The sequence below is a fragment of the Sus scrofa genome, chromosome 1 (assembly GCF_054392235.1).
Source record: "Sus scrofa isolate SSC_HxYL_T2T_F1_AM1 chromosome 1, Sscrofa_HxYL_maternal_Yorkshire_Landrace_v2.0, whole genome shotgun sequence".
Taxonomy (NCBI): Eukaryota; Metazoa; Chordata; class Mammalia; order Artiodactyla; family Suidae; genus Sus; species Sus scrofa.
Genome location: NC_139383.1, coordinates 238,776,097 through 238,801,487, shown reverse-complemented (window position 1 = coordinate 238,801,487; position 25,391 = coordinate 238,776,097). Strand labels below are relative to the sequence as shown.

Sequence of the window (25,391 nt, the reverse complement as noted above, 5' to 3'; positions counted from 1 at the left end):
TCTCCTTGGGGAGCAAAGTTCAAAACAGCAGCTAGTGAAAGATAGGAGAAGAGAGGGCTATGGAAAATTCCCCAGGGTAATCAGGTCCATGAAATTAAGATTGGGTAGCATTGCCCTTGGGAAAAAGAATTAAAAGGAAAGAAAAATAGGAGAGCAGTGTTTTAATTAGGGGGACCACTCTATTTTTAGATTCTGTTGAACATTTGGCCTTATATTCATTTGAAGTTTAGAAACTACAGCTGTATGCTCATGAAAAAGTAGTGCAGTGAGGTCACTGAAATTCTAGTTCTTTGGGGATGACTAAAATAGTGTTCTTTGCCTTTGTTAAACATTTACTAGCCCCACCTTCTTTGAATTACCTGTGGCTTGTAAGCCCTATGATTGGAAATCTTCTTTTTGCCTACTTACAAAATGTTTATAGAATAAAAAGGCAGGGTAATCTTTTTTTTTCCCCTTCATCTTTTATGGCATTTTATAGTATGATGGTGGCTGCAATGGAGGGCAGATTGAACTCAGGTGGCTCCTACTGCTCTCTTGATGGAAAATCATCATGTCACCTTCAACATCAATGAAAAGTGATAAACCATAGGTCACTAGTCCATGGACTCAGGAAGAACATCAATGATCATAATTCCCTGAATGGTCCAAGATATACCACTTTTTAGGGAAAAAAAGCAGTCTCTCTTTTTGTGTGATTGCCAAAAAAAAAAAAATGTTAATGAATGACTATTGCTATTCCTTCTATGTCAGACTTTTTCTTAATCATAGAAAGATTCTCAAAAATGTAGCTTTGATGCAGTTTTTCTTCGTATGGTACACAACAAAGAGTGGTGGTTAACTGTTTTAAATTTAGCTAAAGATTTATTCTCTTGATTCTTTCTGTAGCTCCCAATAAGAAACAAATCTGAGAGACTTGATTACAGTATCTTTCCTTCTCATTTTGTACCTGTTGAAGTGAAGCTTCTGAGAAAACATTGATAAAAGACTGAGACAGGAAGAAGGGAAAGGCCTGAATATTCATTTCTGAATAATATAGAATGACTAATTCTATGAACACTACCTTTTCTTATGATATTTTAACTACACTTCTCTTCTAGTTAAAATTTTTCACATTCAAATATGATCATCAATGACCATAATGCTAATTTCCAAGTCCAGAGGGCTTTTTTGAGTTATAGAAAAGATGGAGTTCCCTTGTGACTGGGTTAAGGATCTGATATTGTCACTGCTGTGGCACAGGTTCAGTCCCTGGCCTGGGAACTTTCACATGTTGTAGGAATGGCCAAAAAAAGGAAAAGGGATTAATAAAGATAATAATTAAAGTCTTACCAACTGTTCCTTAATTTGATAGTGTTTTAAAATTGTATATGTATATTGTATTAATTCTCAAGAATACTGTGTTATCCTCATAGTGTGATAATAATAGCCACCATTAATATACATACTGCAATGTACCAGGAATTGTAACACACTTTGCATATATTATCATCCCATCTTTTTTTTTTTTTTTGTCTTTTTGCCATTTCTTGGGCCACTCTCACGGCATATGGAGGCTCCCAGCCTAGGGGTTGAATCAGAGCTGCAGCCACCGGCCTACACCAAAGCCACAGTAACTTGGGATCCGAGCTGCGTCTGCAGCCTACACCACAGCTCACGCAATGCCCGATCGTTAACCCATTGAGCAAGGCCAGGGATCGAACCCGCAACCTCATGGTTCTTAGTTGGATTCGTTAACCATTGTGCCACGACGGGAACTCCCCTTAATCCTTTTAATAACTGTGTGGGTCAGATATTTTTTTCACATGTGAAAACTGAGGCTTAGAGGAATTATTAAATCAATGAGATTTAAATCCAAGTATTTCTGTTCCAAACTCAGTATTCTGTTAATTAGATCATAGTAGCTGCTGTGTAATTATATTTGGTAAATGACATATGGGAAATTTGGGAGATGATCTATGAGTACCCAATAAACCCTGATTTCCAGGCTCTGGAAGATAGCAGATATTTACTGTATAAGCATAAAATATGTTTTTAAATGTATTAGTAAACTAACAGTGGTTTTATTTCTTTAATTTAGGTGTACTACAGGATGCCAGGTGTGTCAGAATTTAATCAGGTAAGACTTAGACTGTTCTATGTTTATATATTTCTCTGAAGTTGCATCTCTTTTTTTGCACTGATTAACTTTCCTTCCTTTTGATGTGCATCTTGTGTTTTACATGAGGATGTTTTCTTACTCTTCTTAAATATTGTATATTAGAGATCTGTTTTTTTAAGAAAACAAGATTGTTGGAATATAACTGACATAAAATAAACCACAAATACTTAAAATATACTGCACTGGGCTGGGGATCGATCCTGAGCTGCTGCAGAGACAAAACTAGATCCTTAACCTCCTGCACCACAGTGGGAACACTTTAAAATTTACAATTTTATGTTATTTTTTTAACCACTTAACCATTTTTAAATATACAGTTTAATAGTGTTAAGTCTATTCATATTTTGTATCATGAATCTCCAGAACTTTCTTTTTTTTTTGCCTTTTCTAGGGCTGCTCCCGAAGCACATGGAGGTTCCCAGGCTAGGGGTCTAATCGGAGCTGTAGCCATCGGCCTATGCCACAGCCACAGCAACATCGGATCCTTAACTCACTGAGCAAGGCCAGGGATCGAACCCTCAACCTCGTGGTTCCTAGTCGGATTTGTTAACCACTGAGCCATGACAGGAACTCCCAGAACTTTTTTATCTTGCAACATTGAATGTGTATACTACATTTTGTCCTTCATTCACCTGTTGATGGACACTTGGGTTGCTTCTACCTCTTGGCTCTTATGAATAATGCTTTTATGAACATGGATGTGTAGAGATTTTAGTATTTTTTTAAAGCATTCCCAAAATGATTCTAATACTCAGCCAAGGAAGAGAATATACTGCAGAGAATAAAAACTGAGAATGTTTTTAAACTTAGGAAACAACTCAATATTAGAAATCTATTCTCAAAGTGAAGTTTTAAAGATTAATGTACATTACCCTAGAAACATGTAGACATGTTGCATCTCTTTTCTATTCTGAAATTGGATACTTTCAATTTTGAAATTGATTTTTATCCCAAACTTAAGGTGTTACTGTGGACGATTAATTAGAGACCATCCTGGGATAGATTATGCCTGGACCATCTCAGCCACTGACGGTACTGAAAATGAACAATGGTCTGTTGAAAAGCACACAACAAAAAGCCCTACAGATACCTTTGGCACAATTAACTTCCAAGATGGAGAGCACACCCACCACTCCAAGGTTTGCTAATAACCCACATTATTTTGATGGTTTTTAGCGGAGGATAACCTCCAAATATATCTACAAATTGCATTTCTAAAAGTGTTGATGATCAGATGTCTAGGTTTTATTGGAAAGGCGATCCATATTATTGACCTATTGACAAAAATGACCTGATCCTTCTCTTTCCTTTATGTCCCAGGGGCACTGGACCTTTCTTAGGTGTGGTGTAGTCAGCTGTTTATTTGCTTGACCTTTTGCAGCCAGTTTATGCCCTCTGCAGAAGAGACGTGCTTATTGTTCTTGAGGTAGTTGCCAAAGGGCTGCCCTTTTCTTAAGGAATGTAGAAAGATTACTTGCAAAGAACAGGCTTTACCTGAAGCATGCCTATAGCAATTATCAGTAACTTAACCTGTGGCTGTTGATACCTGATATGTCCTCATGAGAGCCTCTTTTCAGGAAAGAAATAAGAGGCTTTTTCTGTACCCCCCCCCCCCAAATGACAGTGCTGGGCTTTCCAGGCCAATTCTTCTCCAGTCCTTAATATGGTAATTTTACCTGGTGATTTGCATAGTATTGACAAGTCAGCTATCTCTCTGCTGTTTTCTCTATTTTTTTTTTTTTTTTCTTTTTGCTTTTTAGGGCCAAACTCGTGGCATGTGGAAGTTCCCAGGCTATGGGTCGAATTGGAGCTGCAGCTGCCAGCCTACACCATAGCCACAACAACACAGGATCCACACCATGTCTAGAACTTAAACTATAGCTCACACAACACCAGAACCAGATCCTTAATTCACCTGAGCGAGGCCAGGGATCAAACCCGCATGTCATGTCATGGATACTAGTACACTTTTTCTCCTCCCTGCTGACCACAACATGAACTCCTGCTGTTTTCTCTTGAGCTCGTTAACTACCCATTGCTTTACTAGAGATAGCTTTCCTTTCTCTCTCCCTGGGGAAAATGCAGAGGGAACTAACCTCAGGAGAGCTCAGAATCAGCTATATCCTGGAGTATGACCATCAACTGAATGGATTTGAAACAGTAATTCTTTTTTCTTTTTTGACTGCCTGTCTGCATTTGGAGTTCCTGGGCTAGGGATCACATCCAAGTCACAGCTGTGACCTAAGCCACAGCTGTGGCAATGCTGGATCCTTAACCAGCTATGCTGGGTCTGAGATCGAACCTGTGTCTCAGGGCTCACAAGACGCTGTCGATCCCATTGCGTCACAGTGGGAACTCCTGAAACAATAATTTTTTTTTTTTTTTTTAATCTTTTAGCCATTTCTTGGGCCGCTCCCGCGGCATGTGGCGGTTCCCAGGCTAGGGGGTGAATTGGAGCTATAGCCGCCAGCCTACACCAGAGCCACAGCAATGCAGGATCTGAGCCGCGTCTGTAACCTACACCACAGCTCACGGCAACGCCGGATTCTCAACTCACTGGGCAAGGCCAGGGATTGAACCCGCAACCTCGTGGTTCCTAGTCGGATTTGTTAACCACTGAGCCATGACAGGAACTCCCTGAAACAATAATTCTTAATAGTACAATCATAATAAGGTTTCATAATTTAGTTGTATAATAATCCCCATCTTTGATTACTAATCCTCTTGCATTTAACTTTGTGCAATGATTTTTTTTTTTTTAAGTTAGCAAGAAAACCATCCTTATTCTCCTCCTCAGTCCTTTTTGGAAGCTGACTCTTACAGAACTCTTTATGTAGTTTTTCCCTTAAGAATTTGCCATCTTTGGAGTTCCCATAGTGGCTCAGCGGTTAATGAACCTGACTAGCATCCATGAGGACTTGGGTTTGATCCCTGGCCTCACTCAGTGGGTTAAGGATCTGGCATTGCTGTGAGCTGTGGTGGAGGTTGCAGATACAGCTCAGATCCTGTGTTGCTGTGGTTGTGGTGTAGGCCAGCGGCTATAGCTCTGATTCAACCCCTAGTCTGGGAACCTCCATATGCCTTCAGGTGCAGCCCTAAAATATATATATATTTATATAGTCTTATAAAATATATATATATATATATATATATATATATATATATATATATAGTCTTTTTGCTTTTATGTTTATTCATAATCATCTTCATTTACTCACTTTTTCATCCATTCACCAAATATTTATTGGATGCCCATATTTGCTATGCCTCAAAGAGCATATTGTCCATCCGTGCACTTACATTGCTGAGGTCTAGTGAGGGAAACAGGGAATAAATATGCAATTATCACAGAGGGTGGGGAATGCCAGGAAAGTGGAGTACAGCGTTCTTTGAGAGAATGAAAAGGGAATTCTTCCTGTTTTACTGGGGTGGTGTGCATATGTCAAGGAAGCCACCTGAGAGTAGGGAGAACTATACTGAGATGGGAAAGATGAGTGAGGCATTTGGCGTCTGGAGAGGCAGAAGGGTGAGACCACTCTAGGCATAAAGAATAGCTTGTACAAAGGCCAAGGAGGAATATGGTATATTTAGGGAAACTGAAAACATGGTTTGACAGATCTCCTGATCAGTAATACGTTTTATGCTTAGCGTTAGGCTCCTGTTACATCCTCTATGCCTGAATGAATTTTATTTGATCTCTCAGAAGAGAGGAAGCTGGAATTGAACTTCAGGCTTAGGTTGGACAGCAGCAGAACTTGTGAGAGCTGGTTATCATCTCCTCTACTGCATTCCCCCTTCTCAATTGTTATTCCTCCCACTTCCTTCTACAAAGGATTGGAATTGAGTTAGTTATAAAGAAAGAAAGAAAGAGAGAAAGTCATTACCCCTTAGCACTGTCTTCTTCTCTAGGCCTTTGGAATAAAAGATTCTAGTACTGATAACTTAGTTAATCAAGGGTGTTTATCCTGAAATCTCAGGTATCTTCTAGGACTGAGAGGACTTATGGTTGAAAGAGAGGGCTACCTGGGAGAAAGAGTTGAGGCAGAGAGAAGGAGAACTAAACCAGAGCTGCCTCCTCTGCCCTAGTTCATTATTTGGCATGACATAAACCATTTCACAAAGCTCACCTTGTATTTTCCCTACTATTTGAATGTGTGATAAAGTCATGGCAACTCCGTTGTTTCACTAGTAAATTTGAATCCTAGTTACCCTTACATTCTTTCTATTACTTTCTGTCATGGCTGCACCATCCTGATGATCAGAAATGCTAATTATAATCCTGAAATAAAGGGATTATATCTTAAGAATTCAAAGATGGCTGGTCAATTGGTTTAAAATCGCTGTCACATTCTGGAGGATATCGTGATAATTCTTTACAGATCTGTGGCAATCTCCACCTGTGTTTATTTTTGCTATAGATTTATAAATCATGGCTTCTTATGGCCTTTATTTCTTTCTGTAAATCTGACTTAGTTTTGCTGTTGGCTGGGCCAAAGTAATCTTTTTTTTTTTTTAAGGGCCATACCTGTGACATATGGAGGTTCCCAGGTTAGGGGTCGAATCAGTGTTGTAGTTGCTGGTCTACACCACAGCCACAGCAACACCAGATCTGAGCTGTGTCTGCAACCTACATCACAGCTCATGGCAACTCCAGATCCTTAATCCACTGAGTGAGGCCAGGGGTCGAACCTGTATCCTCACGGATGCTAGTCAGATTCAGTTCCACTGAGCCATGACAGGATCTCCTCATCTATTGTTTTAAGAGTCTATATGTGACTGCATTGGCTGGGAAAAGAAAACCAATCATATACTATGATCTTGGGCAAAATGCAAAATGATTCTGGGGCTACCCATTTTTCTCTCATCTTTTCTTTAGGTTACATGGACTCAAATTTTTTTTTTTTTTTTAAGGGCCGCACTTGCAGCATATGGAAGTTTTCAGGCTAGGGGTTGAATTGGAGCTGCAACTGCCAGCCTATGCCGCAGCCATGGCAAAGCTGGATCCTTAACCCACTGAATGAGGCCAGGGATGGAACCTGGGTCCTCATGGGTACTAGTCAGGTTTGTTATGCTGAGCCAAAAAGGGAACTCCTGGTTATGTCAACTCTTTTGTGAAAAGTATTTATTATGAGAAAAAATGTTTTTAGAGAGATAATGATATGTAGAGGAAGTGTTTAGAATGTAAAATTTAAAATATACGTACATGCTCCTAGATCTTAATTAATTACTTGGCCTTGCCCATAGCATGTGAAAGTTCTGGGACCAGGAGTCAAACCTACAACACAGCAGTAACCCAAGCTGTTGCAGGGACAACACTGGTCCTTAACCCTCTGTGCCACAAGAGAGCTCCTCCTATTATCTTAAATTATGCACTTACGTGAAATGGCCCAGTAAATTAAAAGCCATAGCATTTATGAAAAAGCTCACTTCACCTATTTCTAAAAACTTTCAAATTTTTTATTTAAATATTTTTATTAACATATAGTTGATATATAATCAGCTATACTTGTGCTAATTTCTGCTTTATAACCAAGCAACTCAGTCATATGTGTATATATATGCGCGCACACACACACATATATATATACACAGACACATCCTTTTTAAAATATTATTTTCCATCATGGTCTATGCCAGGAGATTGGATAAAGTTCCCTGTGCTATCCAGTATCTAAAACCTTTTTTTTAAAAAAATGGGAGTAGTGATTTTTGCCAGTTTCAAGTATTTCTGCACCACCTCAGACCTTCTGGAGAACATTAGTGGACCAACCCTCAAAACGAGAGGAAGCCTTCCTACTGAGACTTGTAATTCCCAGAAGGAACTTAAAGAGGGTGTGAGATCCTTTTAAAGTAAATATTTCCATTATACAAAGATGAACTTTTAAAGAGACCCTAGATACTTTCTTTCAGGTTTTGGCCATTTCATTTACCCTGCTATGTGCTTATTGTGAGCTGACATATATTTTTCACTATTTTATGTACCCCTGTATATTCATATTTTCCAGTATATTAGAACATCTTATGACACGAAGTTGGATCATCTGTTACATTTAATGTTGAAAGAGTGGAAGATGGAACTGCCAAAGCTGGTGATCTCTGTCCATGGGGGCATCCAAAACTTTAAGATGCCCTCCAAACTTAAAGAGATCTTCAGCCAAGGTTTGGTCAAAGCTGCAGAGACAACAGGAGCATGGATAATAACCGAAGGCATTAATACTGGTAAGACACATTTCCCTGTTTCACTCTTAAAAAAAAAAATTTCTTCTTTGAAACTGTGAGTCAGGCAGTATAACACCTAACCTCCACTCTGCAGCATTCCCCAGGGATGTAGTGGCGTGAGGGAGAAAGACAAAGTATAGTGACTGGAAAAGAAACCCAGAGAATCATAGGTCTTCCCTGGAATGTGTTTTAACTATTGTTATTAAAATCTGCTATGTTTTTTTGGAATTTTCTGAAAAGGAATTTTATTTTTTTAACTCAATGAGTTTTATTATGTTTATAGTTATACAACAATCATCACAACCCATAAAATATGCTGTTTTAAAAGAAGTTTCGCTAAACTTCTGGCAAAGAAAATAGTCTTTCATGAGCTTTGGATTGTGATGAGGTTAGAAAGGACATGGAATCCATGCAACATTGTAGTGTGTGGGCGTGGACATGAACTAAACTCACCATAGTCAAGTTCTCAGGCATTTAAAACCAATGACATGTGCAGCAATTGCATTGAGACTATTGGGTCTAAGGAGATGTTTAACGATATAGTTACCAGTTCACTCAGTCTCTTTCACTGACTCGTACTCCTTGAAATATGACATTCGAGAACATCATTTAGTAGCCCCTGAACCTCTAACCCTACTCCTTTGCATCCGTGTTTATGAACTATATGCCTGTTAGAGAAGCATTTGGGAGCTTTGCAAAAAGTGCACAGGCTCTGCCTCGGATTCATCAAGAGTTTCTCTGGGTGGAGCTTCTGAACAGTGTCTAATGCAGCTAGGATTGAGAACTAGTGACTTCACAAACCCTCCTCTCTGACCAATCTGTTACTAACCTGTTATAGTTCTGGCACCAATTCCCATGTGTAGGTTCTTTCCCCACACCAAGCAGTTCTCCAGCACCAGCTGAGTGTCCTACAGTTCAATCCAGTTCTGACACTATTAACCTAGAATTAATTTCAGATTCCGAAGGTTAAGGGCTCAGTCCCACAAGGCTGTTCCACTTCAGATGTCAGTCTCAAGTCCAGGAAGTTACCTGTGCTTCTGACTGGCTGGTTATAAATCAGAGGTTCCCATGACCCCTTCCTTGAGTTTGATGAATTTGCTAGAGCAGCTCACAGAATGCAGGAAAACAGTTTTCTTGCTAGATTACCAGTTTATTATAAAAGGATGTAAATCAGGAATAGTGGATAGAAGAGGTACAGAGGGCAAGACATGTGGGAAGGATATGGCGCTTCCATGCTGCCTCCCATTTCCATGTGTTCTCCCACTTGGAAGCTGTCAGAATTGTGATTTTTTTGTTTGTTTTTTTGTGTTTTGTTTTGTTTTTTGGAGGACTGGTTACACGGGGCCCAGTTGATTAAATCATTGGCCATTGATGACTGAACTCAATCTCTAGCCCATCTCTTACCTGAGGTTGGAGTTGGGACTGGAAGGGATTTGGTTTCTCTGGCAACCAGCATGCTCTGCTCCCCCAAATCAGAAGGTCCCTAAGTCACTTCATTAAGAAAAGATACTTTTGCTACTCTTACCATTTAGGGAATTCCAGGGTTTTTGGGAGCTCTATGTCACTAACAGAAACAGGATGAAATATACATTTTTTCATAAATCACAATATCATACCTTTACCTCTCCATCTTCCCTTTACTTCTCCTTTTAATTTGGGAAGCCCTAGCCAATGTTTCCTATTAAGTTCTGCCAGTCCTTTAGGATCTACATTAGTTGTCAACATACTCAGGAAGTATTCTCTATGTCAACTCACTTAGATTTCTCACTTTATAGCGTGTATTTATCTCTCAGAAGAGATCAGTAAAGAGCACTTTTAGCATGTTTATGTTTTACCTTACAAGTTAAGTTAGGATGAGTCTATGTATCAGCTCTTCTACATGATGTGAGGTAGAGGCTACGGTCTTCACATGTGTCTAAGACCTGAGCAATGTGCTAATGTAACAAATCATTTCTTTTGGCTGAAAAGGAGTGAAGAAAGCAAATGACTGAAAAAAGAGAGCATAAATAAAACCAAAAGATTTGGCCTGTCACTAATGGGTAACCAGGGAGTTCCTCTTGTACATTTCATTGAGATAATTATTTGTTTCACATTCTTGGAAGAATGCGAAGGTTGCAGAGTTCTAAGTCCAATGTGCAGTACTTACTTTTTTTCCCAGTAAAAAGAAAGGGGTGGGGGATGTTTTGTAGTTCAGTAAAAGGTGAGCTTGGGCAAGGCATTTTCTTTGAACACCTTGTTATATGCTTTATTTTACTCACTGCCGGTTTTTTTTTGTTGTTGTTTGTTTGTTTTTGTTGTTTTTTTAGGGTTGCACCATATGGAAGTTCCCAGGCTAGGGGTCAAATCAGAGCTGCAGCTGCTGACCTACACCACAGCCAGAGCAACACCATTTCCAAGCTGTGTCTACAACCTATACTGAAGGTAATGCTGGATCCTTTACCCACTGAGTGAGGCTAGGGATACAACCTGCATCCTCATGGATACTAATTGGGTTTGTTACCACTGAGCCACGATTGGAATTCCTACTTATTGCTTTTTTAACAAGCATTTCAGGTTTGCACCAATTAAGAAACACAAATATGGAGTTCCCATCGTGGTTCAGTGGTAAGAAATCCGACTAGCAACCATGAGGACTCAGTTCCATCAGTGGGTTAAGGAACGAACATTGCCATGAGCTGTGGTATAGGTCACAGGTGTGGCTTGGATCCTGAGTTGTTGTGGCTGTGGTGTAGGCCAGTGGCTACAGCTCCTATTTGTCCCTTGGCCTGGGAACCTCAACATGCGGAGGGTGCAGCCCTAAACAAACAAACCACACACACACACACACACACACACACGCACTCACAAGGACTAAATAAATAAATAATTATTAAAAAAACCACAAATGTAATAGTGTGAAGACTATTGAAATAGTTCATATGAACAAAAGAAATGAGAGGTGAGATACACTTGTAGCTTCCTTAAACAATAATCAGGGTCTGACCTGATTGAACTACAACTCCTTAGGGCCTGACTACTTAAGAAGTGGTCCCTAGGCCAGCAGCATTAGCATCACCTAGGAGCTTCCTGGGAATACAGATATCAGGCCCTTCTCCAGACTTGTGGGATCAGAATCTGCATTTTAATAACATCCCCAAATGCTTCTTTTACAGATTTGAGTTGGAGAAGCTTTACTTACCAGCTTCAGATGCTTCCCAACTATAATTGAATATCTGGTGTGAATGTTTGAAATTTATTTAATGGAATAAATGGAATGTTCTATTTATTTAAATGGAATGCCAGAAATGGAATGTTCCATTTTTTGTTTAAATGGAATGACAGAATCTACTGTGTATAAAACATTGGGATAGATGCTTTGGATGAAAAATGAGTAAGATACAGGCCCTGAGTTTAGTGATGGGGTGGGTGACTGTGACAGATAGTAAGCAACTAACTAAAAATCGATGCCGAATCAATTACAGTTGAGGTACAAAGAAAGTGTTTGGAAGTAAAATGAAGAGGATGACAAATTCTGGTTCCAACTGAGGGCACCTGAAAAGGCTTGATGACAGATATAGCACTTAAAGCTGGCCTTGAGGGAAGGGAAAGAAGAAGCATTCTAGGCAGAGGTGGAAGTTCAGGGCCAGGCATACATCTGGAGATTAATGCATGTTTAGGAAGAGGTGATAAGGCTTCTATCTGGATGTGGCATGTGGCAGAGCACAGGGACAGCAAAGGAGTTTGGATCCAGATTGGATGCCATGCCCATTGAGTTGAGGTTTTACTCTCTATGTAGTAAGGAGCGTTTAAAGTACCTTGAACAGAAGACTGAATAGGTAATGACATGATCAGATTTTATTTTATAGAGAGTCTCAACAGACAGTATGTATTATGATGATATGTGGGCTGCTGAAAAACCACCACCATCACATGGTGGTAACCCATGCCAAACTTAGGTCTCTGAATCTCTGTTGGTATTGATGTAGGCCGGGGATTCTGGGAAATGACTGAGAAAAGTGCAAAAGATGGGCAGGAGGAGAAGATGCCAGAGTGAGGGGAAACAATTTAGCTGCTATCCATCAGATGCATGCAATATGGAGTTTTTTTTTTTTTTCATGTGCTGATGACGCACACAGAGTCAGACTATGCTTAGAGTATGTGTGTGATAAAAAGGACGATTAGGCTAATCTCAAAAGGCTACATGTTGCATAATTACAACTATACGATATTCTGGAAAAGGCAAAACCTTAGAGACAATAAACTGATCAGTGGTTGTCAGGGGTTTGGGAAATGAGGGTGAATAGGCAGAGCACAGAGGATTGTTAGGGCAGTGAAACTATTCAGTATGAGGCTGTCATACTGGATATATGTCATACATTTGTCCAAGCCCATAGAATGTACAGCACCACAAGTGAACCCTAAACTGTGCACTTTGGATGATTATGATGTGTCAGTTTAGATTCATCAGTTGTAACAATTTATCCATACTTTGGTGGGGGATGTTGATAGTGAAGGAGGGTGTAAGTGTGTGGGAAAGAGGGCATAAGGGAAATCTCTGTCCTTTTGGCTCAATTTTGCTGGGAATCTCAAACTGCTCTAAAAAGTAAAGTCTTTAAAAAATCAAAGTCAGATTTCCTGGATTGGAATCCAGACTCTGCGGATTACTGACTCTAACCTTGGGCAAGTTCACTTCTTTGTGCCTCAGATTTTGCCTATAAAATAGACTTATAAAAATCCCTACTTACACTTTAGTGTAAATGCATGTAAAACACTTAAAGTACTTGGTATGTTGGTGGGTAGTAAAAGTTGAATAGATGTTGGCTATTACTGATATTATTAATCCCAGAAAGGCAAACATTAATGTATTTGTTGTGGAATATTTATGTATATAAAGCTGTTAAATTAATTTGCCTCAGTGAAGCAAGGGACACATCTTCAGGATGTTTTGCTGGGACAGCAGAGAAGGTTAGAGGAAAAAATACATGCAACATTCATGAGGTCACCTGTAGGCTTGCCAGATGTTCTGGTCAGACAGGAGTAGGAGCAGCACTGAGGTTATAAGCAGGCATTGCCAAAGGGAGAGGAAAATTATTCAGGTATAAAGGTCAGTGATGGGGGAAAGAGATGTCAAGAGGGACAAGAGGAAGCTAAGATATCCAATATTAATTCCACTGTGCCGGCAACTTTCCTTGGTAATGACCTTTGGCATGTGCTTGTCTCTTTGCCTCTTTCTGGCCATCACAATGTTTTGCATGATTTGCGAGTTAAAAATTGACTTCTAAACTGGTTGTTTATAGGTGTGTCCAAACATGTTGGAGATGCCCTGAAAGCCCATTCCTCCCAGTCCTTGAGAAAGATCTGGACAGTTGGAATCCCTCCTTGGGGTGTCATTGAGAACCGGAAAGATCTTACGGGAAGAGATGTAAGTAGACAATCCTTTCACAATGAACAGAAATACGCATGTATCCGATTGCCAGCTTAGCACCATACCTGGATATCTAGTAGACATCTTGAAAATAACATATCCTAAACCAACTCCGGCCTTCCTACTGCTTTTCCTACCCTGTCTTAGAAAGTGACAAACTCATACTGCGGTTGCTCAAACCAAAAACCCTGAACCAATCCTGGAATGAGTTCCACCTCAGGCTCAAACTTGATTCATCAGTAAATTAGCTTAGTTTCACTTTAAAACTATATCCAGAATCTTACCTCTTCTCATTACTTCCACTCTTACTGAACAGGTACCAGCCATCACCTTCTATCACCTGGATGATTATAGTGGCCTCCCCTAAGCTCATCCATGCTCTTATTAAACAGTCTAATCTCAGCAGAGTAGCCAGAATAAGTCTTCTAAAATATAAACCACCTCAAGCTTCTCCTCTGTGAAAAAATTCTTCAATGCCTCCTGTCTCGCTCAGAGTACAGCATGCCCTCACATATTTGTGGGTTCTGCATCCTCAGATTCAACCAACCACAGATGAAAAAAATTCCAGAAAGTTCCAAAAAGTAAAACTTGAATTTGCCCCTCATGGGCAACTATTTATAATAATAGAAGTTCCTGGATCTTTAACCCACTGAGCAAGGCCAGGGATGGAACCTGCATCCTTATGGATACTAGTTGGGTTCATTAACTGCTGTTAAAGATCCGGTGTTGTGGTGAGCTGTGGTGTAGGTTGTAGACGTGTCTCAGATTCTGGTTGCTGTGGCTGTGGTGTAGGCCTGTGGCTAGAGCTCTGATTGGACCCCCTAGCCTGGGAACCTCCATGTGCCGAAAGTGCGGCCCTAAAAATACAAGAAAAAAAATAACAATTACATGTATTAGATATTGTAAGTGATCTTGAGATGATTTTTTTTTTTTTTTTGTCTTTTTGCTATTTCTTTGGGCTGCTTCTGCGGCATATGGAGGCTCCCAGGCTAGGGGTCCAGTCGGAGCTGTAGCCACCGGCCTACGCCAGAGCCACAGCAACGCTGGATCCAAGCCGCGTCTGCAACCTACACCACAGCTCACGGCAACGCCGGATCGTTAACCCACTGAGCAAGGGCAGGGACCGAACCCGCAACCTCATAGTTCCTAGTCGGATTCGTTAATCACTGCGCCACGACGGGAACTCCCTGATCTTGATTTTAAGTATATGGGAGGATGTCCATAGGTCGTATGCAGATACTATGGCATTTTATGCAAAGGACTTGAACATTGGTGGATTTGGTATCCATGGGGGTCCTGGATGTAGTCCCCCACATGTGCTGAGGAAGGACTGTACTAGCCAGGCTTTTCACAATAACTGCATGCAGTAAAACCAGGGACATTCATGATTTGCCCTTATCCCTCATTCCATACTGCTCTCTGCTTCATTCATTCCTGTACATTGATTCTTTGATGCTGTTTTCCTAAGGGTAATGGTCTTGTCTAAGACTAATGTATGCTTTTGGTAGCAATCTCAAGAATTACCAAAAATTACATGAAGAAAGATAACAACTGTTAATATTTTGGTGTGTATGATTCCAGAATTTTTAAAATTTAATTTTGCATATATTAAGAAAAAAAGTATAAAAAATAGAAACCAACTCTTATGATCTGTTTTTTTTGCTTAACTATTTAATTATTTTTCTATGTCAATGTATTAAGATGTGCTTATGGTTTAACTTTTATTTTGGAAAACTTCAAACATTTTAAAGAGTTGAGAGATTAGAATAATCAACTGTTATGAACTCATAGCCAATTTTGTTTCATGCCATCGTTCATCCACTCTCAACCTCCTGCCTCCATTATTTTGAAGCAAATTCCAGACATCAAATAATTTCATTGGTAAATATTTTAGTAGTTATTTCTAAAATATGTAGACAATTATAAAATATCACCATATTGACATTGTCCTATATAAAAAATTAATAGTAATTTCTGAATATCATCAAATATCCAGTTTATGTTCAAGTTTCTGATAGTCTCATAATTTTTTAGTTGTTTGATTTTATTATCCTCCAAATTTCCCTACATTGTGGTGGGTTACTATGTATTTTGGGTCACTTTGTTTGTTTGTTTATTTATTTATTTATTTATTTAGTCTTTTTAGGGCTGCACCTGCAGCACATGGAGATTCCCAGGCTAGGGGCTGAATTGGAGCTGTAGCTACTGGCGTACACCACAGTCAAGGCAACGCGGGATCTTAGCCGCATCTGTGACCTACACAATAGCTCACAGCAATGCTGGATCCTTAACCCACTGAACGGGGCCAGGGATTGAACCCTAGTCCTCATGGATACTAGTTGGCTTCGTTAATTACTGAGCCATGACAGGAACTCTTCTTGGGTCACTTTAAATCTAGGAATTTCCTCTTTATCTTCCCCGCCCCCTGACCTTTCTTTCTTTCTTTTTTTCAATTTATTTGTTGAAGAAACTTGGCCATTCCTGAAGAGTTGCCCATAGTTTGGATTTTGCAGATTTAACCTCATATAGTAGTGTTCAACCTATTTCTCTTTGGTCTTTCCTATAAATTGGTAGTTTGCTTTGAAAGTTATGATGAGGTTTAGATTCTTTTTGTACAAGTTTATTCCCTAGGATGAGATGTGTCCTTACTCATAATATATGATTATTTTCTTTTTATAATGTCATTGCTTAGATTTATTATTTCAGTAGGGTTGCAAAACTGCTAATATTTAATTATAGTGTTTTTCATCATTTATTAGTTTAAGTAGTCTAAAAAGAGAACTATTTTCTCATCAACTGCTTGGTTTACCTTGTGGTACAGTTGTATGGGAAAGGATAGAGAAATGTTTGATTCTTCCTCTTGATTTGCCAGTTTTCAAAACAACACGTTGATTATCTACCATCCTCCCAGGTGAACAAGACTTTTTTTTTTTTTTTGATTCATGAAGATAAACATATATTGTATGTTTTTATCCATTATTCCAATATAGTTGTTATTCTTTATCATACTCATATTGTACCATTATGCCAGTGGAGCATTTCAAGTTGTCTCCTGTGTCCTTTTAACACAATTCTAGTCATTTTTATTTTTTTCAATTTATTTTTATTTTTTTATTACTCAATGAATTTATTACATTTATAGTTGTACAATGGTCATCACAATCCAATTTCATAGGGTTTCCATCCCACAACCCCAGTGCATCCCCCCACCCCCTGAACTGTCTCCTTTGGAAACCATAAGTTTTTCCAAGTCTGTGAGTCAGTATCTGTTCTGCAAAGAAGTTCATTCTGTCCTTTTTTCAGATTCCACATGTCAGTGAAATCATTTGATGTTGGTGTCTCATTGTATGACTGACTTCACTTAGCATGATAGTTTCTAGGTCCATCCATGTTGCTAAAAATGCTGGTATTCCGTTCCTTTTAATGGCTAAATAATATTCCATTGTGTACCACATCTTCTTGATTCACTTCTTGATCTACTTCTTGATTCCACTTCTTGATCCATGCCTCTGTTGATGGACATTCAGGTTGTTTCCATGTCTTGGCTATTGCAAATAGTGCTGCAATGAACATTGGAGTACATGTCTTTGCGAGTCGTGGTTTTCTCTGGATAGATGCCCAGGAGTGGGATTGCTGGATCAAAGGGTAGTTCTATTTTTAGTTTTCTGAGGAATCTCCATACTGCTTTCCAGAGTGGTGGCACCAATTTACAATCCCACCACCAGTGTAATAGGGTTCCTTTTTCTCCACACCCTCTCTAGCAGTTATTGTTTATAGACTTTTGGAAGATGGCCATTCTGGCCAGTGTAAAGTGGTACCACATAATGGTTTTGATTTGCATTTCTCTAATAATGAGTGATGTTGAACATCTTTTCATGTGTTTCTTGGCCATCTGTATGTCTTCTTTGGAGAACTGTGTATTTAGCTCTTCTGCCTAACATCATTGAGAATGATGTTAGCTGTGGTTTGTCATATATGGCCTTTATTATGTTGAGGTAGGTTCCCTCTATGCCCACTTTCTGAAGGGTTTTTATCAGAAATGGGGTTGGATTTTGTCAAAGGCTTTTTCTGTGTCTACTGAGAGGATCATATGGTTTTTATTCTTCAGTTTGTTAATGTGGTGTATCACACTTGATGGATTTGTGGATATTGAAGAACCCTTGCATCCCTGGGATAAATCCTGCTTGATCATCATGTACAATCCTTTTAATGTATTGTTGGATGTGGTTTGCTAGTATTTTGTTGAGGATTTTTGCACTGATGTTCATCAGTGAAATTGGCCTGTAGTTTTCTTTTTTTGTGGAATCTTTGTCTAGTTTTGGTGGCCTCATAGAATGAGGTTGGGAGTATCCCTTCCTCTGCAATTTTTTTGGAATAGTTTCAGAAGGAGAGGTGTTAGCTCTTCTCTAAATGTTTGATAGAATTCACTTGTGAAGCCACCTGGTCCTGGACTTTTGTTTGTTGTAAGTTTTTTAATCACAGTTTCAATTTCAGTTCTTGTGATGGGTCCATTCATCTTTTCTATTTCATCTTGGTTCAGTCTTGGAAGATTGCACCTTTCTAAGTATTTGTCTAGGTTTTCCATTTTATTGGCGTATAGTTGCATGTAGTATTCTCTTATGATCCTTTGTATTTCTGTGATGTCCCTTGTTACTTCTCCTTCATTTCTAATTTTATTGATTTGAGTCCTCTCTCTTTTTTGCTTCATAAGTTTGGCTAAGGGTTTATCAATTTTGGTGATCTTTCCAAAGAACCAGCTTTTTGTTTCATTGATCTTTTCTATGGTTTTCTTTGTTTCTAGTTCATTGATTTCTGCTCTGATCTTTATGATTTCTTTCCTTCTACTAACTTTAGGTCTTGTCTGTTCTTCTCTCTCAAGCTGCTTTAGATGTAAAGTTAGCTTGTTTATTTGAGCTTTTTCTTGTTTCCTGAGGTGGGCTTGTATTGCTATAAACTTGCCTCTTAGAACAGCTTTTGTTGCATCCCTTAGGTTTTGGAGTGTCATATCTTCATTGTCATTTGCTTCTAGGTATTTTTAAATTTCCTCTTTGATTTCTTCAGTGATCCATTGGTTGTTTAGTAGCATGTTGTTGAGTCTCCACGTGTTTGTGTTTTTTTGCTGTTTTTTTCTTGTTGTTGATTTCTAGTTGTATAGCGTTGTGGTGGGAAAACATGCTTGCTATGATTTCAATTTTCTTAGTGTTACCGAGGTTGGATTTGTAGTCCAGGATGTGATCCATCTTAGAGAATGTTCCATGTGCACTTGAGAAGCATGTGTATTCTGTTGCTTTTGGATGGAGTGTCCTCTAAATATTTATTAAGTCCATCTGGTTTAACGCATCATTCAGGGCCTGTGTTTCATTATTGATTTTCTGTCTGGCTGATCTGTCCCATTGCTGTAAGTGGGGTGTTAAAGTCCCCCACTATGATTGTGTTATTGTTGATTTGTCCTTTTAAGGTTGTTAGCAGTTGCCTTATAGATTGTGGTGAACCTGTGTTGGGTGTGTAGATATTTAAAATTGTTATATCATCTTCTTGGATTGATCCTTTGATCATTATGTAATGTCCTTCTTTGTCCCTTAAAATATTCTTCATTTTAACGTCTATTTTGTCTGATATGAGTATTGTACTTTTGATCCTCATTTGCATGAAATATTTTCTTCCATCCTCTCACTTTCAATTTGTATGTGTCCCTAGAAGTGATGTGGGTCTCTTGAAGACAGCATATATATGGATCTTGTTTTTGTATCCATTCAGCAAGTCTATGTCATTTGGTTGGGGCATTTAGTCCATTAACATTTAAGGTAATTAGTTACATGTGTGGTCTTATTTCATTTTATTAATTGCTTTGGATTTGTTTTTGTTGCTCTTTTTTCTTCCCTTCTTCTCTTGTTCTCTCCTCTTGTGGTTTGATGATTATCTTTAGTGTTGTATTTGAGTTGATTTTTCTTATTTGTGTATCAATTGTAGATTTTTGGTTTGCAGTTATTCTGAAGTTTTGATATAAGAGTCTGTATGTATATGAGATTGTTTTAAGTTGTTGGTTTCTTAATTGCAAGTGCATCTCCAGTGTCCTGCATTTGTACCCTCCTCTTCTCGTGATTTCTGATTTTGGTAGCATAATTGTGCATGGATGATTTCATATCTTTACTGTATATATACCTTTACTGGTGAGATTGTTATTTGTGGTATTTTTGTTTCCTGTTGCTGCCTTTTCTTTTCTGCCTAGAGAAGTTCTTTTAGTATTTGTTGTTAGGCTGGTTTAGTGTTGTTGAATTCTCTTAGCTTTTGATTATCTGTGAAGGTTTTGATTTCTCCTTCAAATCTGACTGAGAGCCTTGCTGGGTAAGTAATCTTAGTTGGAAGTTTTTTCCTTTCATCACGTTAAGTATATCATGTCACTCCCTTCTGGCCTGCAGAGTTTGTGTTGAAAAATCTGCCAATAACCTTATCGGTTTTCCCTAGTGTGTTATTTGTTTCTTTTCCCTAGCTGCTTTCAGTATTTTCTCTTTGTCTTTAATTTTGGTCGGTTTGATTAATATGTGTCTTGCGGTGTTCCTCCTTGGGTTTATTTTATATGGTACTTGTGTTTCCTGGACTTGAGTGAGTGGTTCCTTCCCCTTGATAGGGAAGTTTTCGGCTATTATCTCTTGGAATATTTTTTCTGTCCCCTTCTTTCTCTTCTTCTGACACCCCAAGAATATGGATGTTGGTGTGTTTAACGTTGTCCCAGAGTTCTCGAGACTCTTCATTTGTTTTCAATCTTTTTTCTCTTTTCTGTTTTGCATCTGTGATTTCCACTAATCTGTCCTCCATCTCACTTATTCGTTCTTCTGCCTCCTGTATTCTGATATTGGCTGCTTCTAGAGAATTTTTTATTTCAGTTATTGTATTTTGCATCTCTTCTTGCTTAAGTTTTATATCTTGTATCTCTTTGCTCAATGTTTCCTGTAAGTTACCCATCTTTGCCTCCAGTTTATTTCCAATGTCTTACATCATCTTTAACATCAACAGTCTAAAGTGTTTTTCCTGGAGGCTGAGAATCTCCTGATCACTTAACTGATTTTCTGGCATTTTTCCTTTCTCCCTCATCCGAGTTATAGTCCTCTGTCTTTTCATTTTTATAGGTTTTTGGTGTGGTGACCTTTTTACAGACAATAGAGTTGTAGCCTCTCTTACTTCTGGCGTCTGCCCCCGTTATGGCTGAAGTCGGGTATGAGGGCTTACTCTAGGCTTCCTGATGGGAGGGACTGATGCCTGCCCACTGGTAGGTGGAGCTGATTCCTATCCCTATGGGAGCTGGGGCTTTGTCTCTGGATGGGATTAGATGTGGCTGTGTGCCTGGGGAATCTTTAGGCAGCCTGTTTGCTGAGGGGTGGTGCTGTGATCCCACCTGGATTGTTGTTTGGCCTGGGGCTTCTCAGTGCTGATGTGTAAGGCCAGATTTTCCCACAATGGCCACCTCCGAAGAGAGGCATGCTGTTGAATACTCCTGAGAGCTTTGCTTCCAATGTCCTTCCCTCACACCAAGCCACATTCACCCGTTTTCCCAGGAGGTCCTCCAAGAACTACAGTCAGGTTTGACCCAGATTCCTATGGAGACTTTACTTTGCCCTGGGACCCAGTGCATGTGAAAGTCTGTGTGTACCTTTTAAGAATGGGGTCTCCATTTCCCCCAGTCCCGTGGAGCTCCTGTGCACAAGCCCCACTAGCCTTTAATGCCAGATGCTCCAGGGGCTCTTTCTCCCCAGTGCCAGATCCCCACACATGGGAGTTTGATGTGGGGCTCAGAACTCTCACTCCTGTAGGTGAGTGTCTGTGAACCAGTTAGTTTTCAGTCTGTGGAGCTTCCCACCCAGGAGGTATGGGGTTGGTTATATCACAAAATTGCACCTCCTACCTCTTGTATGTGGCCTCCTCTTTGTCTTCTGGAGTAGTATATCTTTTGGTTGAAGATTGCTCAGTCTTTAGTTGTGAATTTTGTTGTTTTTAGGAGAGAAGTTGAGCTCCAGTCCTTCTGTTCTGCCATGTTAACCCCATGTCTCTCCTAGTCATTTTTCATTGCTTCCTTATGTTTTAGTCTGAAACAAATGTTCCAGGCTCATTGTGTGTATTTTTTGCTCCTAGAGAAATGGCTGGTTGCTTTCAGTGGGAAATAATAAGAGACCACATACTGGGGGCCTAGGGTGCATTTTGATTTTTCATGCTTGATCAAGTTTTACTGTATTAACGTACTATTATTTATTTAACTATTCCTCTATATTGCCCATTTGGGTTCCCTCTTTTTTCACTTTTACCAAAAGTGATATTAACATTGTGATAAGATAACATATATCTTGAAACTATCTGAAAAGTCATTCTCAATGTACAATGTTTGGAACAGTTGGTATGTACCTTTTAAAATGTGACTCATGGAATTTGCTTTATGGTGTAGTGGAAACAAATCCGACTCGTGTCCATGAGGATGTGGGTTCGATCCGTGGCCTCATTCATTAGGTTAAGGATCTGGCGTTGCTGTGGTCTAGGTCTCAGACACGGCTCAGATCCTGCATTGCTGTGGCTATGGTGTAGGCCAGCAGCTGTAGCTTCTATTTTATCCTTAGCCTGGGAATTTCCATATGCCTGGGGTGCAGCCCTAAAAAGCAAAACCAACAAACAAACCAAAAAAGGTGGCTCATTGCCTTCTAAAAAGATGGTAACAAGTTATGTTCCAAGCATTAGGGTCTAAGGATGCCCATTTCCCTGAATCATTTCCAACTTTGGGTATTCTGGTTTTTTAAAAATTTTGCCATTCTTATAGGTATAAAAACACCTAGTTGTTCTTATATACATTTTTCTGATTACTAGTGAGGTTCAACATCTTTTCATGGAGTTATTGTGTGTTTTTGAGCATAGTTTAATTTATAAAAGGTGTTTCAAAATATAAATTCTATTAACATTTTTGTTTGCCATATATGCGGCATTTACCAGTGTTAAATTTGTATGATTTATGAACATTTCCCCACATAAAAAATAGGTGTTAAATCTATTTATCATTTTCCTTTTGGTTTCTGGCATGAGTGTCATGTTTAGGAATTATAAAGGTAACTTTTAAAGACTAATATTGGAGTTCCTGTCATAGCACAGCAGAAGCAAATCCAACTAGGAACCATGAGGTTGCAGGTTTGATCCTTGGCCTTGCTCAGTGGGTTAAGGATCCAGCATTGCAGTGAGCTGTGGTATAGGTCCCAGATGTGGCTCAGATCTGGTGTTGCTGTGGCTCTGGTGTAGGCTGGCATCTGTAGCTCTGATTAGACCCCTAACCTGGGAACCTCCATATGTCGTGGGTGTGGCCCTGAAAAGACAAAAAAAAAAAAAAAAATAGAGACTAATATTTGTAACTTTCATGGTACTTTTAACATCCATTATTTCTTTTAAGCCTCACAGCAGCTCTCTGCTATAGGAATTATTATCATCACCTATACATGAGGAAACTAAGGCTGAGAAAGGAGGTAGGAGTTACCCAGAGTTAACTAGGAGAGTCTAGTCTTAAACTTGGGCTCTTGGACTCCAAACACAGTCAGCTCTCCCTGTTTTGTGGATTCTGCATCTGAGGAATCAACCAACAGTGGATCCTAGGATTCAATCCCAACTACAGATCCGGTGGATACTGAGGGCCGACTATACTATGACATTTAATGTAAGGGACTTGAGCATCTGCAGATTTTAGATTCTGTGAGTGGTCCTGGAACTAATCCCCCACAGATACCAAATAGCTGTACGGTGTTCTCCTCTCTAAAAATAATTAAGAATCGAAGTAGCTTATAAAAGAATCAGAAAATGTTACTGTGTTCTCCTCTCTAAAAATAATTAAGAATCAAAGTAGCTTATAAAAGAATCAGAAAATGTTAATGAAGATCTGAATATTTTATATGGGATGAATGCATTTGCATTTGCTATTCACTTCATTTGGAAAAAAAAAAATCAGTGTCCAAATATTATTTTGAAATAGATCTATTAAAAGGCATAGTTTCTGGATAGCTCTGTAGTCTGTGTACCAATGCAGATCATTGAACTATTTTTAATGATCTGAGAAAAGGCAAGTTTAGAAATTGAAAACAAATACTTGGAGCCATTTATTAGCAAGGTAACAGTACTATGACATCCAAGTATGTGGTCAGTGGGCTTACGTTGCTGAGCATGGTGTGTGCCAATGTTGTTGAACTTGTGAGTCTCATGTAGTGCAAGCAGTATACCAGTCATGCATTAAAGGGCTACATTGCCATCCATAAAAAAAAAAAATCAGTAAAGCCACATCGATTCTGCAGATAGCTTGAGAAGCACTGCTCTTGGTATCACTTCTTACTCTGTCATGCATAGCCAGGCCTTTGGAGCAGCTGACCCAGGAAGAATCTCAGGTTCTGATACCTCTTTATCCTCACCATCTTGCAGGTGGTGTGCCTGTACCAGACTCTGGGCAACCCCCTCAGCAAACTAACCACACTCAACTGCATGCACTCCCACTTCATCCTTTCTGATGATGGCACCGTGGGCAAGTATGGAAATGAGATGAAGCTCAGGCGCAACCTGGAAAAGTACCTCTCTCTGCAGAAAATACACAGCCGTGAGTACTCTGGGGGGCTTAGGGCCCTGCTGAGGAGCAAGATGCTGCCTCAGGTTAATGCCTGGCCTGCAAGCCCTCAGTGGAAAGAAAGTAAACTGTAACGTAGTACAGAACTGAACTGTGGGTGACAGAGGAGAGAAAGAAATCTTTGGGGACAGCATAGTCAGGAGAGGTTTGGTGTCAGATTGGAGACTTTAGCAGAGCCTCCAGGATTCTTTGGGGTTGGGTGTGTAGGGCGAGAGAGGAGAGGCAGTGATCTGGAGATGGGGTTTGCTGAGGAGCAGTAAGAGGACTAGACTGAGAAGAGTAGGGGTATGAGCCTTGACAGGGACGATGATTTTTCATACATGGGTGGGGTGGTCCTACTCAGGGAAGGGTTGAAATAAAAAAAAGTTATGGCCATACTCTCGGCCCATGGATGTTCTCAGGCTGGGGACTGAACCCTTGCCTCAGCAGCAATCTGAGCTCTGCAATCAGATTCTTAACCTACTGTGCCACAGGAGGAACCCTGAGATCAGGACTTTTAGAGCTAGGGACTTTTGAAGGTATTGATGATGTGCTTTGAGATGGCTGTTTTGGTAGTGTTTGAAGGAGGAGAAGAGAGATGGGGGGCAGAATCAGTGAGTGTCCTTGGGTGCAGAGGAGAGAATCCTTAAAGGGAGGAAGAAGGGTTGGGTGCTGCCTGGAGCAGAGGTGGCTCCTTCCTCTTTTTTTTTTTTTTATTGATTTGTTTTTGTTTGTTTGTTTGTTTAGGGCTGTACCTGTGGCTATGGAAGTTCCCAGGCTAGGGGTTGAATCAGAGCTATAGCAGCCAGCCTACACCCTAGCCCCAGCAATGCAGGATCCAAGCCACGTTAGTGACCTACAGCACTGTTCATGGCAATGCCGGATCCTTAACCTACTCAGTGAGATCTGGGATCAAACCCAAGTTCTCATGGATACCAGTCAGATTCCTTTTGGCTCCTTCCTCTTTTGGTGATATAACCTTCCACAAAATACTCCCACTC

The 25,391-nt window shown here is 39.7% G+C and overlaps 1 protein-coding gene across 15 annotated transcripts in view; it reads left to right on the top strand.

Annotated features, from left to right (window-relative positions):
• Positions 1-25,391, top strand: part of TRPM6 (transient receptor potential cation channel subfamily M member 6) — a 228,844-nt gene that overhangs the window by 106,199 nt on the left and 97,254 nt on the right. For all 15 annotated transcript variants that reach the window (XR_014822855.1, XR_014822850.1, XR_014822858.1 and 12 more), the window contains 5 exons: positions 2,078-2,116; positions 3,120-3,297; positions 8,164-8,377; positions 13,654-13,778; positions 24,213-24,384. Coding sequence is in view for 10 of the 15 variants with exons in the window: in XM_084987922.1 (XP_084844048.1) it covers positions 2,078-2,116; positions 3,120-3,297; positions 8,164-8,377; positions 13,654-13,778; positions 24,213-24,384 (728 nt within the window). In the remaining 5 variants the exon portion in view is untranslated. The remainder of the gene's footprint in view (positions 1-2,077; positions 2,117-3,119; positions 3,298-8,163; positions 8,378-13,653; positions 13,779-24,212; positions 24,385-25,391) is intronic.